Source organism: Bos indicus, chromosome 26, assembly GCF_029378745.1.
Source record: "Bos indicus isolate NIAB-ARS_2022 breed Sahiwal x Tharparkar chromosome 26, NIAB-ARS_B.indTharparkar_mat_pri_1.0, whole genome shotgun sequence".
In the NCBI taxonomy this organism is placed as follows: domain Eukaryota; kingdom Metazoa; phylum Chordata; class Mammalia; order Artiodactyla; family Bovidae; genus Bos; species Bos indicus.
Genome location: NC_091785.1, coordinates 51,109,657 through 51,123,240, shown reverse-complemented (window position 1 = coordinate 51,123,240; position 13,584 = coordinate 51,109,657). Strand labels below are relative to the sequence as shown.

At 63.8% G+C, this 13,584-nt stretch overlaps 1 protein-coding gene across 1 annotated transcript; it reads right to left on the bottom strand.

Annotated features, from left to right (window-relative positions):
- Positions 1–3,115: 3,115 nt before the first annotated feature.
- On the bottom strand, positions 3,116–11,926 carry LOC109553213 (uncharacterized). The gene is made up of 2 exons (XM_070781178.1): positions 11,813–11,926; positions 3,116–6,531 (listed from the first exon to the last, which is right to left on the bottom strand). The coding sequence occupies exon 2, from the start codon at positions 6,500–6,502 to the stop codon at positions 5,276–5,278; it is 1,227 nt and encodes a 408-aa protein (XP_070637279.1). The 5' UTR covers positions 6,503–6,531; positions 11,813–11,926; the 3' UTR covers positions 3,116–5,275.
- Positions 11,927–13,584: the final 1,658 nt, after the last annotated feature.

Sequence of the window (13,584 nt, the reverse complement as noted above, 5' to 3'; positions counted from 1 at the left end):
CACGTGTGCACACACTCACATGCACACATACAGTCGTCCCTTGGTTCTTCAGGGATTGGTTCCAGGACCCTAGTGAAGTCTGTGGGCACCAAAATTCAAGGATGCTCAAGTCCTTTATAGAAAATGGTGTAATATTGGCGTGTAACCTACACACATCCCCCCGCTTACTTGAAATCATCCCTAGATTACTTATAATACCTAATACCATGTGAATACTATGTAGATAGTTGCCAGCTTGACAAATTCAAGTTTTGCTTTTAGGAACGTTCTAGAAATTTTTTTTTTTTTTTGAGTATTTCTGATGGGGAATTGGTTTAATCCTCGGATGCAGAGCCCAAGGGTACACAGTCGCATGTACATAGGCACACGCTCACATGCCAACAGTGTGTGCACACGCACTCCCACCTCCCCCCCAGGCGTCAACAATGCAGCTCCCTACACACACACACACACACACACACACACACACACCCTCCTTCCCCAGCTGGGGCAGAGGGTAGGGGCTGGCAGAGGGTCAGCGCCCTGGGGTGTTGGACGGGGACTCCCCGCAGAATGGCCTCCCAAACCTGCTGGCCAGCGGCCACATCCACAGGTGGGATATCCCCCCTCGGGTTTCCTGCCACTCACCCTGCAGCCAGGACCATGAGGCAGGGACCTGGGCCAGCAGCAGGAGTTGGCTGCAGCCCTACCCTGGTGGTGTGGAGCTGTGCAGTCTCTGGGGCCAGCCCCCCGAAACTCAGTCTCCTTGTCTGTAAACTAGGACCTGGGCAAGCCCCCTCAAGTTGGGGCGCTGGAGCAGGGTCTGCCTGGGCACATGGGCCACTCGCTCTGGAGCCAGGCTCCCCAAGCCCCTAGGGTCACCCTGCCAGCTCCCAGCTCCAGGGTGCCTTTTGCACCCGCCCCCAACAAAGGCATCCTGCAGGGGACCCCCCACCCCCGCTGCTGCTTGTCCTCACAGCAGCCCAGTCACCTGTGTGGACCCCCGCAGTGCCAGGCAGCCCAGCTGTCTTCTTGGCCAAGATGTCTCTCAGCTACGGCTGGACCCTGAGACCCGTGGGGACCGTCTAGAAAGGCAGCTTGGGACCTGCCCTCTCTGTCCCAGCTTCACCTGATGCCTCCAGGCCCCACCCAAGTCTCCCCCCTGGGATGGACCTCTGGGGAGAGGACCTGGTTCATGGCCTCGACCCAGTGCCCAGGACACCCAGAGCAGGTGCAGGACAGCCCTCTGCTGACTTCCGGCCGAAGCTCGCCTCCCTGTCCCCTTGGGTGAAGATTATGGCAAGGACAACTCTGGTTCATCCCAACCATCCCTGGTAAGGCTCACCTGACCCACAGGGCAGAGTTCAGCCAGGTGGAGGGTCAGTGGAGGGGCCTAGAGAACCTTGGGGAATATCAGGGGTCCTAAAAGCCCCTGGAGGATCCTATGGGGCCCAGGGACCTGATCACTCGGAGTCCCAGGTCACGACTGCTGAATCCAGGCCTGAGCTGGGATAAGGGGTCACAGGGTGTGGCCGCCTTCCTCTTTTGTCTCATGGGAAACCTCGGGGCCAAGGTGGGGGCCTCGGCAGAGTCTGCGGGGTGCACCCCAGCAGGTGGCATGCCAGACTGGTGACCAGCAGCCTTGTGAGGGGCTCCCAGCACTGGGCAAAGCCTCAGCGCCCCACTGCCTGTCACCTCACTGAGAGCTAGGCCCAGGCCCAGCAGAAGCGCTTCCCAGGGCGTCTGCCCACAAAGATCCCTCACCTGCCCAGAGTGGGGGTCGGGGTGCTGTGCTGGGCACTGGGGGTCCTCTCCTCCTGCTTCCACCGTGAAGACTCCACTCCCGGGTGCCCCCCAGCCTCTAGCCACTGGTGCTGGTAGTGAGGCTGGGAGGCCACAGCAGGCAGTGTGACCCTGGGCAGCCCTGGATCCAGGCTGTGGCGAGGTGGGCAGGGGTCCTGGTATCCTGGAGCAGCAGGCCTGGGTCATGCAGCCCTGGAGTGGGGGGCTGTGTAGGAGGTCGACCATCCTGGGGGCCCCCAACACCCTGGAAACCAGGGGCACTCTCGGGGGACCCCCTCCTCCAGGTCTAACACCCCCACACCTGATGCTGCCCCACCCCGACAGCGGGATCTGCGCAGGAACGGGGGTGGGGCGGCCAAGCCCCAAGAGCCCCATGGAGCCCCCAGGGCTGGCTACGGCAGGGCCTACCTGCCCCACACACCGTCCAAAAGTGGCTGGGGTTTCCCACACGCCTGTGAGAGACCAATCCGTGGAATGGCTCGTTTAAACGTTTTCTCTTTCTTGTTGCACAAATGTGCTACTTCATGGTGAAAAATCTCAGCCTCTTGAAGTGACAGACTACCCTTCTTTTTGCCCGTCTGCCACGGCTTGGCACTACAGGGTAGGAATGCCGTTGCCGTCAGGACCCATAGGGCCAAGGGCATGCATACGTGTGCGTGTGTGCCCACAGTGGGGCCTCGGGCCCCCGCCCCCAGCCCTGGCCCCGGCTCCCAGTGCTGCCGCCAAGAGTCCGGCACGAAAGGGCAACCATTTGCCCGGCTCTGCACCCAGGGCTTGTGCTCTCTGGTACAGACACCCTGGGCACTGAATGGACCCTCGGGCTGGTCAGGTGAGGCCAGTGTGGCCTGTGGGTGCCACCTGTGCAATCCAGGAGTCAGTTCTGGTCTGGAGTTGGTGTGATGGACATGTGCTGAGACTTTGCAGGGACAGAGGACCCAGTGGAGTTGTGGAGGGGGGGCGTCCCTGGAAGGCAGCAGGAGCCCCCACTGCTCCTTGAGGTTCCTTCTCCAACAGCGACCTCCAATGTCCAACAGCGACCTTGCCTTGGGCATCTGAGAGGCCAGGTGTTGGGACCCTCGGGGGTGGGGGGGTGGGGTCCAGCTGCTTCACTGCTGTCCCCCTGGAATGTTCCGGTGCCAGGGTCCAGCCCCAGTGGATCCAGGGAATTCGAAGCGGGACGGCGTTGGCGAGGATCAGGAAACAACTGCTTAATTAAACTTTAATTAAGGATATAAAGAGTAATAGAATAAGGATAGCTCAGTAGGAAAATTCAGTGAAGAGGCTGAATAATTCAGCCAGAAGGTAAGAGAAAGAACGACATGGTGAGACCAAGTTTCGGTGAACAAGGCCCGCACTTTATTTTCCAAAATAGTTTTTATACCTTAAGTTATGCATAGAGGATAATGGGGGAAGGGGTAGAGTCATGCAGCAAGCCAGGCTTTCTTCCTGCAAACTTACCATATGCAAAAGCTTAGGTGATTTGCATCATTTTCTGGCCCGGAGGCCTGTCAACATTTTAAGACCCTTTCTTCAGAAAACTTATTTTTCTCTAAAGGTGGTAAGTCAAGTGCCACCCTCCAAAAGCATTAGATAAAGTTGCATTCCTACAGAGCAAAGGTGTGGTGGGCTATAACAAGAAAAAGAATTAACTCAAGGGTCCCAGGTTACAAACATTAAAGCTACTACTTACACCAATTATATTAATCAATACACTGCCAGGGACACAGCAGGTACGGGATATGGAAACTTAGCAGCAAACATTTGCCCAACAAGTGAAAATCCCTTCACCAATACAATTTCTAATCAATCTTTTAACTACTCAAAAGAATCTGTGTTTAGACAGTTTAGAACATCTCCTGCCTCTCACAGTTGGGAGGCTCTGAACAATCACATGTGGCCGGAAAAACCTATTCAGGCAGGCTAGAGGACTTCCAAAGGAGTTTGTAGGTTAAACACTGTCACACGCAGGAATTATTAACTGGAGCTGTAAGCTAACTCTTTTTTCAGAGAGGTCGTGGGGGACAGCCCCCCGTAAAGTCAGAGGTGTAGGTGAAAGCACAAAGCAGAAAGTAGGCAGACTCTGGTTTTGGGGATAGATGCTCGAGAATTTCCAGGAAGACTCCTGAGGCTCGATCCCGCCTTTGCATATGCCGAGCCTCCTTCCTCATGACCTTTGCCAGGGGCGGAGCTCGCTCCCCGCATTCCGGGACCAAGGCCATTCAGCGAGCTCGGGGCTCACAGGACGTGCCCCCTCTGGGTAGTATCCATCGCCGCGGCCTGGCCACGCTGCTCCCCCATCAGCCCCGTGCAGGGGCTCCAGGTCCCACGGGCCAGGGAGGGGCTGCGGCGGAGCCTGTCACGGGGCCCCCGAGGTCGGGGCCCTCCTAACCAGCGCCTTTGCTCACACTGCCCCTGGCCCAGAGCCTCCTCTTCGGGGCCCTCGCACGCTGGCCAGTCTCCTGTGGGGAACCCTTCTTGTGCCACCCCAGCTCCAGAACCAAGGTGATCCGTGAAGCCTGGAGCCGGCCTCCAGTTCGACAGACCACAGGGGACAATGAGACAGGGAAGCGAGTTCCCGAAAGGGCGGGCGGGTGGGACCAGAGCACGGGCTTGAGTCGGGGGTAGGGAGAGTGCTGCAGGGTCCCTAGGCTGGGCTGGGTTGGGTTGGGTGGGGCCGGGTCCACTCTGGAGGCTTCCTCTAAGGGATGCCAGCAGGCCTGGGAGGGAGGGCGCTGTGGTTCAGGGCGGCTGGGCAGGCCCTTGAGGGGCTGCATTTGCCTGAGACTCTGGGGCTGCCGTCCCGGGCTGCGCTTGATGGACTGCAAGGCTACCCGGTCAGAGTGGCTGTGGAGCCACGATACCACGCGGGGCTTAGCCGAGCCCTTGTCAGCACCGCACTCGGCTGTGGACCACGGGCTCCCAGAGGAGGGCAGGAGCATTTGCTCAGCACTGGACTTGGATGCCAGCTGCTCACCTGCAGATCGGTAAACTGAAGCCAGCGCAGAGACCGAGGCCCACTGCACACCTCTGCGGTCCTGCCTTGGTGTGTAGGCACCTCGGGGGCCTGGGCCAGAGTCCCGCTTCCTGGCTGCACGCAGAGCGATGGGGCCTCGCGGTTCAGCCAGGGCCCTCAGGTGCCGCCCTGCCGTCCCCACGCCCAGACCATTCTTCCGGGGAGTAACTGGGTGCACAGAAGAGAAGCCCGCTTCCGGGGGCAGTGGGCTGGGAGACGCCAGCCCTCTGCGGACGCCTCCGCTCCAGAGAGGGCGCGGCGGCCCAAGACACGCCCACTGCCGGCCCCAGGTCCGCAGTGGAGGGGCTGGGGCAGCTGGAGGGGAGTCTGCAGTCAGCTGGGTCTGACCAGCGGGGCGCACAGTGGACCGTGGGGAGATGCCTGTGTGCGCCCCCCCAGGGCTCAGGGCAGCCCAAGCCGCAGGAACCCTCAGGGGCGGCCGGGTGTCCAGCAAGGGGCCCTGCCTCTGCCCTCAGACCGTCACACGGGGCTCACCCCAACCCCCCCGAGTCTCCTCAGCTGTAGAGACACAAACTGGCAGAAGCACGGGCCCACCTCCAGGTGGCCCGGGGCCCCCGCGGCCTCCTCCCAGTGAGGGAAGTGCGAATGGGCGAGGCAGCAGGCGTAGCTGGACGCGAACCGCAGGATGGCCTCCTGGAACGCGGCCTCGCCATCGGGGGCGCCCAGGAAGGTCTGCTTGCAGTCGCCCAGCAGCACGTACACGAAGTAGAGCTTGTTCTTGGTCTCGCAGCCCATGAGCACCGAGTGCGGCGCCAGCAGCAGGTTGGCCTCCCCAACGCGGCACGCCAGCTCCCGCAGGGTCTTCTTGGAAGACCTTCGGAGCCAGCACAGGGTGTTGACGCTTAAGATCATGAAAAAGGGGCAGAAAAATGCATTGGCGCTGATTACGAGGAACCGCCGAGCTGGCTGGAGCTCCTGGAGCCCCAACACCAAGGGTAAGAACACCGAAACCACAGAGAGGAGAATCAGGACGATGGCGAGGATGATCCTGCAGCCCAGGTAACGCAGGCAGGAGCGGGGCGAGCGCACACCATTCAGGATGCCCACGGCTTGCTTGTACAGCTCGGGGTCCTCCAGCACCTCCTTCAGGGGGTCCGGCACGGCCAGCGTGCTGAAGCTGCCCACCTTCCACGAGGGCAGGCTGTCCCTGTTGATGCAGTCCAGGGTCAGCAGGGCCTTCCCACTGTAGAGGGCGGGGGCCGAGCGCAGGGCCGGGGGGTGCGCCAGGTGCTGGCTGGGGGTGCACAGGAGCTGCACCAGCTTCTGGAAGAAGCGGCCGTCCGTGGCCTCCAGGTAGGTCAGGTGGCTGAGATGCAGCGGGACCCGGCAGGGCCGCAGCAGGACGGGGAGGACCGGCTTCCTCTCCAGGCAGGAGCCCACGAGGGACAGGTCGGCCTCCAGGAGGCACCAGCGGCTTTGCACAAAGTCCTCGCTCAGCACCAGCAGCACCTTCTGGCTCTGCTGGATGCAGCCCGCCATGTTCTCCAGCACGTTCCTGCCGGGCGTGAAGTCCCGCTCGTGCAGGCACACCTTCAGCCCCGGGAGCTCGGCCTCCAGGCGGCCAGTGAGCCTGTGGGTCCACACGGCGTCCACGCTGCTGTAGCTCACAAACAGGTGGAACTGATCGCAAGGCCTCAGCGGGGGGATGGGCGGGGCCACGCCTTCCTCCCCGGCGCAGGAACCCATGCGTGCTGCCCCGGGTCTGCCTCTGGTTCCTGAGAAGGAAAGCACCCTTAGGCTGCAGGAGGTGGAGACGGACGGGCTGACTGTGCAGACGGACTATGGTGACCCTCTGCAGAGGTGGAGCCGCAGACACAACTGGCCGCAGTCAGCCCGGGAAGCTGCCAACCACCCAAGCCTGCCAGGGTGCGGTCAGTGACGGCCACCCTTCCCCCTCCCAAAGCGGGACCCACCAGAGGAAGTCACAGCCTCCCGGGAGGGCCCTGAGCCCCTCCCACTCTGGGGCCTGCCTTCGGGTCTCCACCAAACCCCAGTGACCGGGACCCTGCTCCAGCACACCCTGGGGGTCTGCCCTCTGCGGCGCCCACTCAGGGCCTCTGGGGACATCCACAGGACATCTGGCTCCAAAGGGCTGGGGCTCACGGAGGCCACACCGGCAGTCCCCTGTGGTTCTCGTTTCCCTCCGCATGGGAGGCTGGACGTCTATGCCCTCCCGGACTTCCTGTGCTGAGATGCTAACCCCATGGTGATGGCCTAAGGAGGTGGGGCTTTGGGGAAGTGACAAGGCCACTGGTGGAGCCCCCAGGTGGGGGTCAGTGTCCTTCTGAAGGAGACCCCATGGAGTTCCTGCTGCCCACACCCACCCTTGCACGAGGACCTGCTGTCGAGGAGCGAGGAGTGGGCCTCAGGGAAACATACCAGAGGCCCGAGGCCTGCAGCCTCCAGCCTCCAGGGCTGTGGGAGGGCGCTGGGCCAGTGCAGTCGCCTCCCGCGGTGCCGGCAGCGCAGCGAGTACACTGGCTGGGTCTTCCCAGCAATGTGCCCCCGGGAGGGGTCACACAGTGCGGGGCCCTGGACTGCTTCTGCTCTGCACGCAGACTCCCACTGAGGCCTCGCCGCGCCTGTCCAGGAGCCAGAGCTGAGCCTGGGCCGCCCTCACGGGTCTGCCTGCTTGTCCCCAAGAGCACCTCTTCCCAGGACCCAGTCCTGCAGGCTTCTTCGCACGCCCGTGGCCCCGTGCGGGTCCCAGCAAGCAGCTCTCAACCCCGCAGGCCCAAGGCAGGCTGTGACCTCACAGCCTCTGGGGCCTCCAGCTTGGACCCCTCCCCACTGGGGGATCAGGGTGGGGGTCACGAGGGCCAAGACAGCCTGGGAAGCCCCTGTGGTCTAGCCCCCCTGCCCCTGCCACAAGGCCCCTGCATCCCGAGTTGGCCGGGCAGCTGAGAACCAGGGGAGGAGGCGCTGAGGCTCTGAGGGACGCCCTGGGGAAGCCTGGCGCTCAGGACACCACCCCATCTCCTCTAACCTCCAATGGGCAGAAGGCGCTCCCCCGCAGCGTCCAGGCGTCCGGGAGGCAGACGCTGCCCCTGTGCTTCCTGGGCACCGAGAGCCTCCTATGTGGTGCCCACGCTGCCCGCTCCCCAAGCCTGTCCTCAGAGGAGGCCTGGGAGCAGCCCGGGCGCGTCTGCCCCAGACAGAAGGACTTCTCCAGCCAACGCTTTCTGAGACATCTCTGCTAAATCTGATGAACAGCAGGAAAGGGAAAGAAGGAAGGAAGCAAACTGAGGAAGGAGGGTGTTTCAGGAGAAGTGGCCAGTGCGGCTGCTACTGGGAAAGGGCACCAGCTGGTCCCGGAGGCGGGACGGCCAGGGCTCCCTTGGAATCCACCTGATGGTGGTGCCAGGCGAGCAGGAGGCCCTGGCGGGGCCTGGAGCTCTCTGGAGCCTGGGCCGGGCCTCCCGCTGGAAGCAGCGATGGGAAGGGCAGGGGTACCATTCTCAGCAGGGCAGGCCAGGCTGGGGTCCGGGGGTGGGGAGTGCACACGGTAACTGGGGCTGGCTGCCAGCTCCGAGGGAAGATCCCAGCTGCCGGTGACCCTCCTCAACAGCCGCTCTCCTCCAGGAACCTTCCCCCGGGGGTGGGGACCTGGCGGCCCCAGCCTGCTGAGCCTTCCTGAAACCCTCCCTCCCTTCACCAGTGCTGCCCCGTGACTGGGGAGGGCCACTGTGTCCCTCGGGGCCTCGACCTCTCCCTCCCACCTGGGGAAGCTGGCCCCCAAACGCTCCTTTCTGATCTGGGCCATTGGACACATGTGATCACTTGAAAAAATCCGCTAGGCAGCCTCATACCCGAGGAAGAAATACAAGCTAAATCAAAGTGGTGCTAAGTCACTTCAGTCGTGCCTGCTCTTTGTGACCCCGTGGACTATAGCCCATCAGGTTCTTCTGCCCATGGAATTCTCCAGGCAAGAATACTGGAGTGGGTTGCCATGCTCTTCTTCACGGGATCTTCCCGACTCAGGGATCAAACCCGGGTGTCCCGCATTGCAGGCAGACTCTCCCGTCTGAGCCACCTTTCCACTTAAAAACCTGAGATGTCACATGGGCAGGATAGAGTTAGAGAAAGTCCACTGGTAACCAGAGCACTGAAAACAGGGGAACGGAGCTGCGGCCTCGGGGTTCTCCTGGGAGCCGCAGCAGCAGCTCCGCGCGTGACCACGGCCCTGACCACAGATGCTGATTGTGCAGGACAGGATGTTCCTGGCGAGAAGCCCGCGGGGGCGCCCTGGGGGCTTGGCTCTCTCCTGGGACCACAGCCCAGAAGACTCCCGCCCCAGCCAGGCTGAGGTCCTGCTCTGCTCTCAGCACCCTTGACCTGGAGGAACGGGGAGGGAGCCAACAGACCGTGCCCCCTGCCGCGTGCTCCCAGCGCTCTCAGGGACAGGCAAGGCTGCTTCCTCTTCCTTCCCATCAAGGCTGGACTAGATGACTTCAGCCAGCTGCTGTCTGAGCCTTTGATCGGTGTCTGGACAGGCGCGGGTGCTGCCAGGGGGAGTGGGCCCTGCTGGCCAGCGGGGTCCCCAGGTGGTCTCCTCCCGAGCTCCATTGGCCCCTCACCCGGCAGGCCCCTCGGTCAGCCCCAGGGCTCCAGCCACACCCAGCCTCCATTGCCTCTGCTGGTCACCCTTTCCCTCTTCACCTCCAGATCTCAGGGGAGCCTCTGAGTAAGGTGCCACTGGAGTCTCACCCCCTCCCCAGCAGCCCCCAGCACAGGCGCTGTGTCTCAGCTCACTGGCCCTGCTCGGCAAGGTCGGAGGTGGACTCAGTGGGCATCCGTGTGTCCAGCCTGCCAAGCAGCAGATGTATTTGGGATGGACGAGAGGGAGGGAGAACCAAGCTCAGGTCAGCTTCCCACAGGACAGGCTCCTCTGCCCTGGGTCAACCGTGTCTGCACCTGGACTATGCCCACCCCCAGGTGCAGCTCCAGGCCCAGGGAAGGCCTCTAGTGCGGCCTGCAGTCCCCACTCCCCTAGCCAGGGCCTGCCCACAACCCCAGGAAGGGTCTAGGTCGGATGGCAGCCTCAGGCGAGGGCAGGTAGAAGGGCCTCTGACCGGGGTTGGAAATGGTGCTGGTGGCCAGCTCTGTGCTCAGCTGTGACTGGCCAGGGGCACGGAGAGCCTTAAGCAGGCCGGGCCCACCGCCCAGAGCCCAGACGAAGGGCAGGCCCCCAGCTCCGCACAGCAGGCTGAGCGGTGGGGGAGACATGTGCCCGCAGATGGAACCCTGCCTCCCACTTGCTTGATCTTGAGAGCTCACGCCTGAGCAGCCAGCCAGGCACTCAGTTCCTCTGTTTTCAAGGCAACAACAGGATGCTGGCTGGCCCAACTCCCTCACACCATCTGGAACTTCCTGTTGGGCAGCCAGTGGGGGCTCCTTGTGGCAGCAGCTTCCTGCCTTCCTGCCAGTCTGTGTGCTGAGGCGCCTCAGGCAGATGACGGGGCAGGAGCCCACGGGTCAAGGGGGAGACTGAGTGCGATTTTAGAAAAGACACACCGAGACCTCGCAGGGAGGGCACACGGGGCAGGGCTGTGCCCACAACAGAGCCCGCGAGGGACTCTGCAGCCACAGGGCCAGGGAGAGCCCCTGGTCCTGGGTGTGGTCCTGCTTCCCAGGGTGCTGCACAGGGGTCGGGGAGACGGGAACCTGAGAGCCATAGTCCCAGCTGAGGCCCAGAGAGGCGAGGGTGCTGGTCAGCACGGGGCGTGTCCATGGCTGTTCCCACACCTTCACCTGGTCAGACTGAGGTTCACCCACGGAGGCCCCTGGCCAGGTGAGGTCTCTGCACTCACGGCCCCAGATTTCGAAGGAGCCCTTCCAGATCTGGTGTCTGGGCCTCATCACAAGATGGAGGCCAGCAGGAGACCAGAAGGCCCCAGTGTGACAGGTGTCCCCGGGGGCCCTGGCCCTGGCGGCCCGGCTGCGAGCGGGGCCAGTGAGGTGGAGCCAGCCCTGCACTGCAGGTGTGTGGGCTCCGGGAGCCACAGGTGGGTGTGGGGGGCTCTGTGTATGTGGGAGCCTGTGTGGTGTGGCTGGAGGGGAGGCCACGCCAAGGAGAGGCCTTCCCAGAGCAGGATGAAGGAGGGGGAGGAAGCCGCAAGGCCCAGGGGTCAGGGGAGTTGGGGACCCAGGCTGAGGCCTGAGCTGGGACAGGGCCCCAAAGGGTTGTTCTCCCTGGCTCCCTAGGGTTGCATTCCAGGGCCCAGGTACAGCTGGAAAAATGCCCACAGCTGTTTCTTCAGTGAATGAATGAATGAGCCAATGAAGGAAAGAGAGTTTACACCTGTGCTCTGCGCCCTTGCATGAAGAGCTGATTGTTCCAGGTAGAGAACAGCCTCCCCAGGAAGATGCGTGCAAATGGAAGGTGCCCTCCTCCGACTCCCACCCCCACGTCTGCTGGCCAGGCCGTCACCACTGCCGGCAGAGCTAGCGGCTGAGGGAACCAGAGCTGACCCCCAAGGGCACTACTCCACCATCCCCGCCATCAGCTCGAGCTCCCAGGGGCAAGACCTATGGGGTCCTTCACACCACACGGCCCTCCAGGAGGGCCGAGCACCGCCTCTGAGGCCCGAGGTCCAGGACGACTGGGGTGGGGCCTTGGTGGCCTGTCCCCTAAACCTGTCCGAATTTTCTCTACTTCTCCGTCTCATTCTTTCTACAAACACTGCTACTGCTGCTGCTGCTGCTAAGTTGCTTCAGTCGTGTCCGACTCTGTGCGACCCCATAGACGGCAGCCCACCAGGCTCCCCCGTCCCTGGGATTCTCCAGGCAAGATCACTGGAGTGGGTTGCCATTTCCTTCTCTAATGCATGAAAGTGAAAAGTGAAACTGAAGTCGCTCAGTCGTGTCCGACTCTTCACGACCCCATGGACTGCAGCCTACCAGGCTCCTCCGTCCATGGGATCCTCCAGACAAGAGTACTGGAGTGGGGTGCCATTGCCTTCTCCGCTACAAACACTAAAAACAACCAAACAGTACCTGGGAGACACACCTGGTCGCTTTGTGGGCTCAGGACGGCTGGCCACGCACGGCCTCGCAGAAACAGCCCGGGCCGTGTCCCCGCGCGCCTGCCCAAAGGGGCCGAGGACCGGACGGGGCGGGGCGGGGCTTCGCTTCCTTCCTGAGCATAGGCTCCGCCCCCTCAGCCATAGGACCTCGCCCCCGCCCTCCAGCACAAAGGGGCCCGGGCCGGGGAAGGGCGGGGCGGGGCGGGGCGGCCCCAGAGCGTAGGCTCCGCCCCCTCGAACATGACCCCGCCCCCTGACGTCGGTTTCTCCGCTGGTTTTAATCAAGTTGAGAAGGAAAGGATGAAAAGGAGCTGAAACCGAGGGGCCCGAGGGCAGCTCCGCGCGTGGTGGGAGCGCTGAGGACGCCGCGAAGCCGGCGGGGGCTTCAAAGGGGCAACTACCCCAGGCGAAGACGGAGGCGGGAGGCCGGGGAGGAGGCGGCGGGGAGGGGAGCAGAGGCCAGGTGTGTAGAGGAGAGGAGAGAAGAGGAGAGGAAGGGGTGGGGAGAGGAGAGGAGAGCCAGGGGTCGGGGGAGAGGAGAGGAGAGGCGGGGTGTGCAGAGAGCAGAGGCGGGGTGTGGGGAGAGGACAGGCGGGGTGTGGGGAGAGGAGAGGCGGGTGTGTAAGGAGAGGAGGGGCAGGGTGTGCGGGGAGAGGAGAGGCGAGGTGTGGGGAGAGGAGAGGCGGGGTTTGAGGAGAGGAGAGGCGGGTGTGAGAGCGGAGGCGGAGTGTGAGGAGAGACAGTGGTGCGTGGGGGAGCCAGGGGAAGAGGCCTGAGAGGCTGCGCGCGGAGCGGAGGCCGCGGGAGGCCGGGCCGGGGAGGGCGGAGGGGGCAGGAAAGGAGCTGCCGCAGGACCGGCTCCGGCGCCCTCCCCGGGACCTGCCCGGCCTCCCCACGGGGCCCCGCCCGGCCGTGGCGTCTGAGGGCCGTCGCCGGCCCAGGGGCTCCGCTGCGGGACGCTCCAGACGCCTCCCGGGCGCCCAGGGGCTCGGAGCCTGGGCCGGGCTCTCGCCGGGGCCGGCAGGGGTGCGCCCCGCCCGCGGACTGGAGGAGCGCGCGCCTCCCCGGTGACCGGGGACGCCCTCGTGTGCGCGACAGAGGCGCCGAGTCCCGGCCCGACCTCGGGGGGCTCCTGCGGGGAGCCGGCGGCATGGCTCTGGCCCTCCCTTGGGAAGCTTGCCGCCAGCCGGCGCCGGCCCTGCTCTCCCGAAGCCAGACGGGCTGGATCGGAGAATCTGGGGCAGGAGGCCCTTGCGGCCAGAGCACCTCTGATTCGGGGAGCCTGGCTTCCTCTGCCACTGTGGGAACCGAGGACCACAGGGTGGAGCCCTCGCCCTCGGGGTCCGGGGTGCGGAGGGTCCCGGACTTCACGCCCTTCTGCCTCACTCTCCCGGGTCCGAGGGGCAGGACCTGCGTGGACCTCCGCCTGCCCTCCCTCCAGCCTCACACCTGGTGGACGAGGGGGGATGGAAGGGTGGGCAGTGAGCCCCCCGGGGAGAGGCAGCCCTGTGAAGATGCTCCTCAGCAGAGAGCCCTCACTGGGGACATCGGGGAGCCCCTGGGAGGAGCACTGGCCCGCTGCCCAGGGGTCTGGCAGCCTTAACGGGCTGCCTGAGCCCCGCTCTGCCCCTTGTGGGCGGGTGGGGACCCTCAGGGTCCTCGGAGCCCCTCCTGGGGTTGTAGAGGGCGTGGCTGCCTCACGAAGAGGACCGGGACTCGCTGTGCTGGGACCCAGCCGGCCTC

Coding starts and splice junctions, on each gene's coding strand:
- LOC109553213 (XM_070781178.1), bottom strand. CDS start 6,502: ATGGGTTCCTGCGCCGGGGAGGAAGGCGTGGCCCCGCCCATCCCCCCG.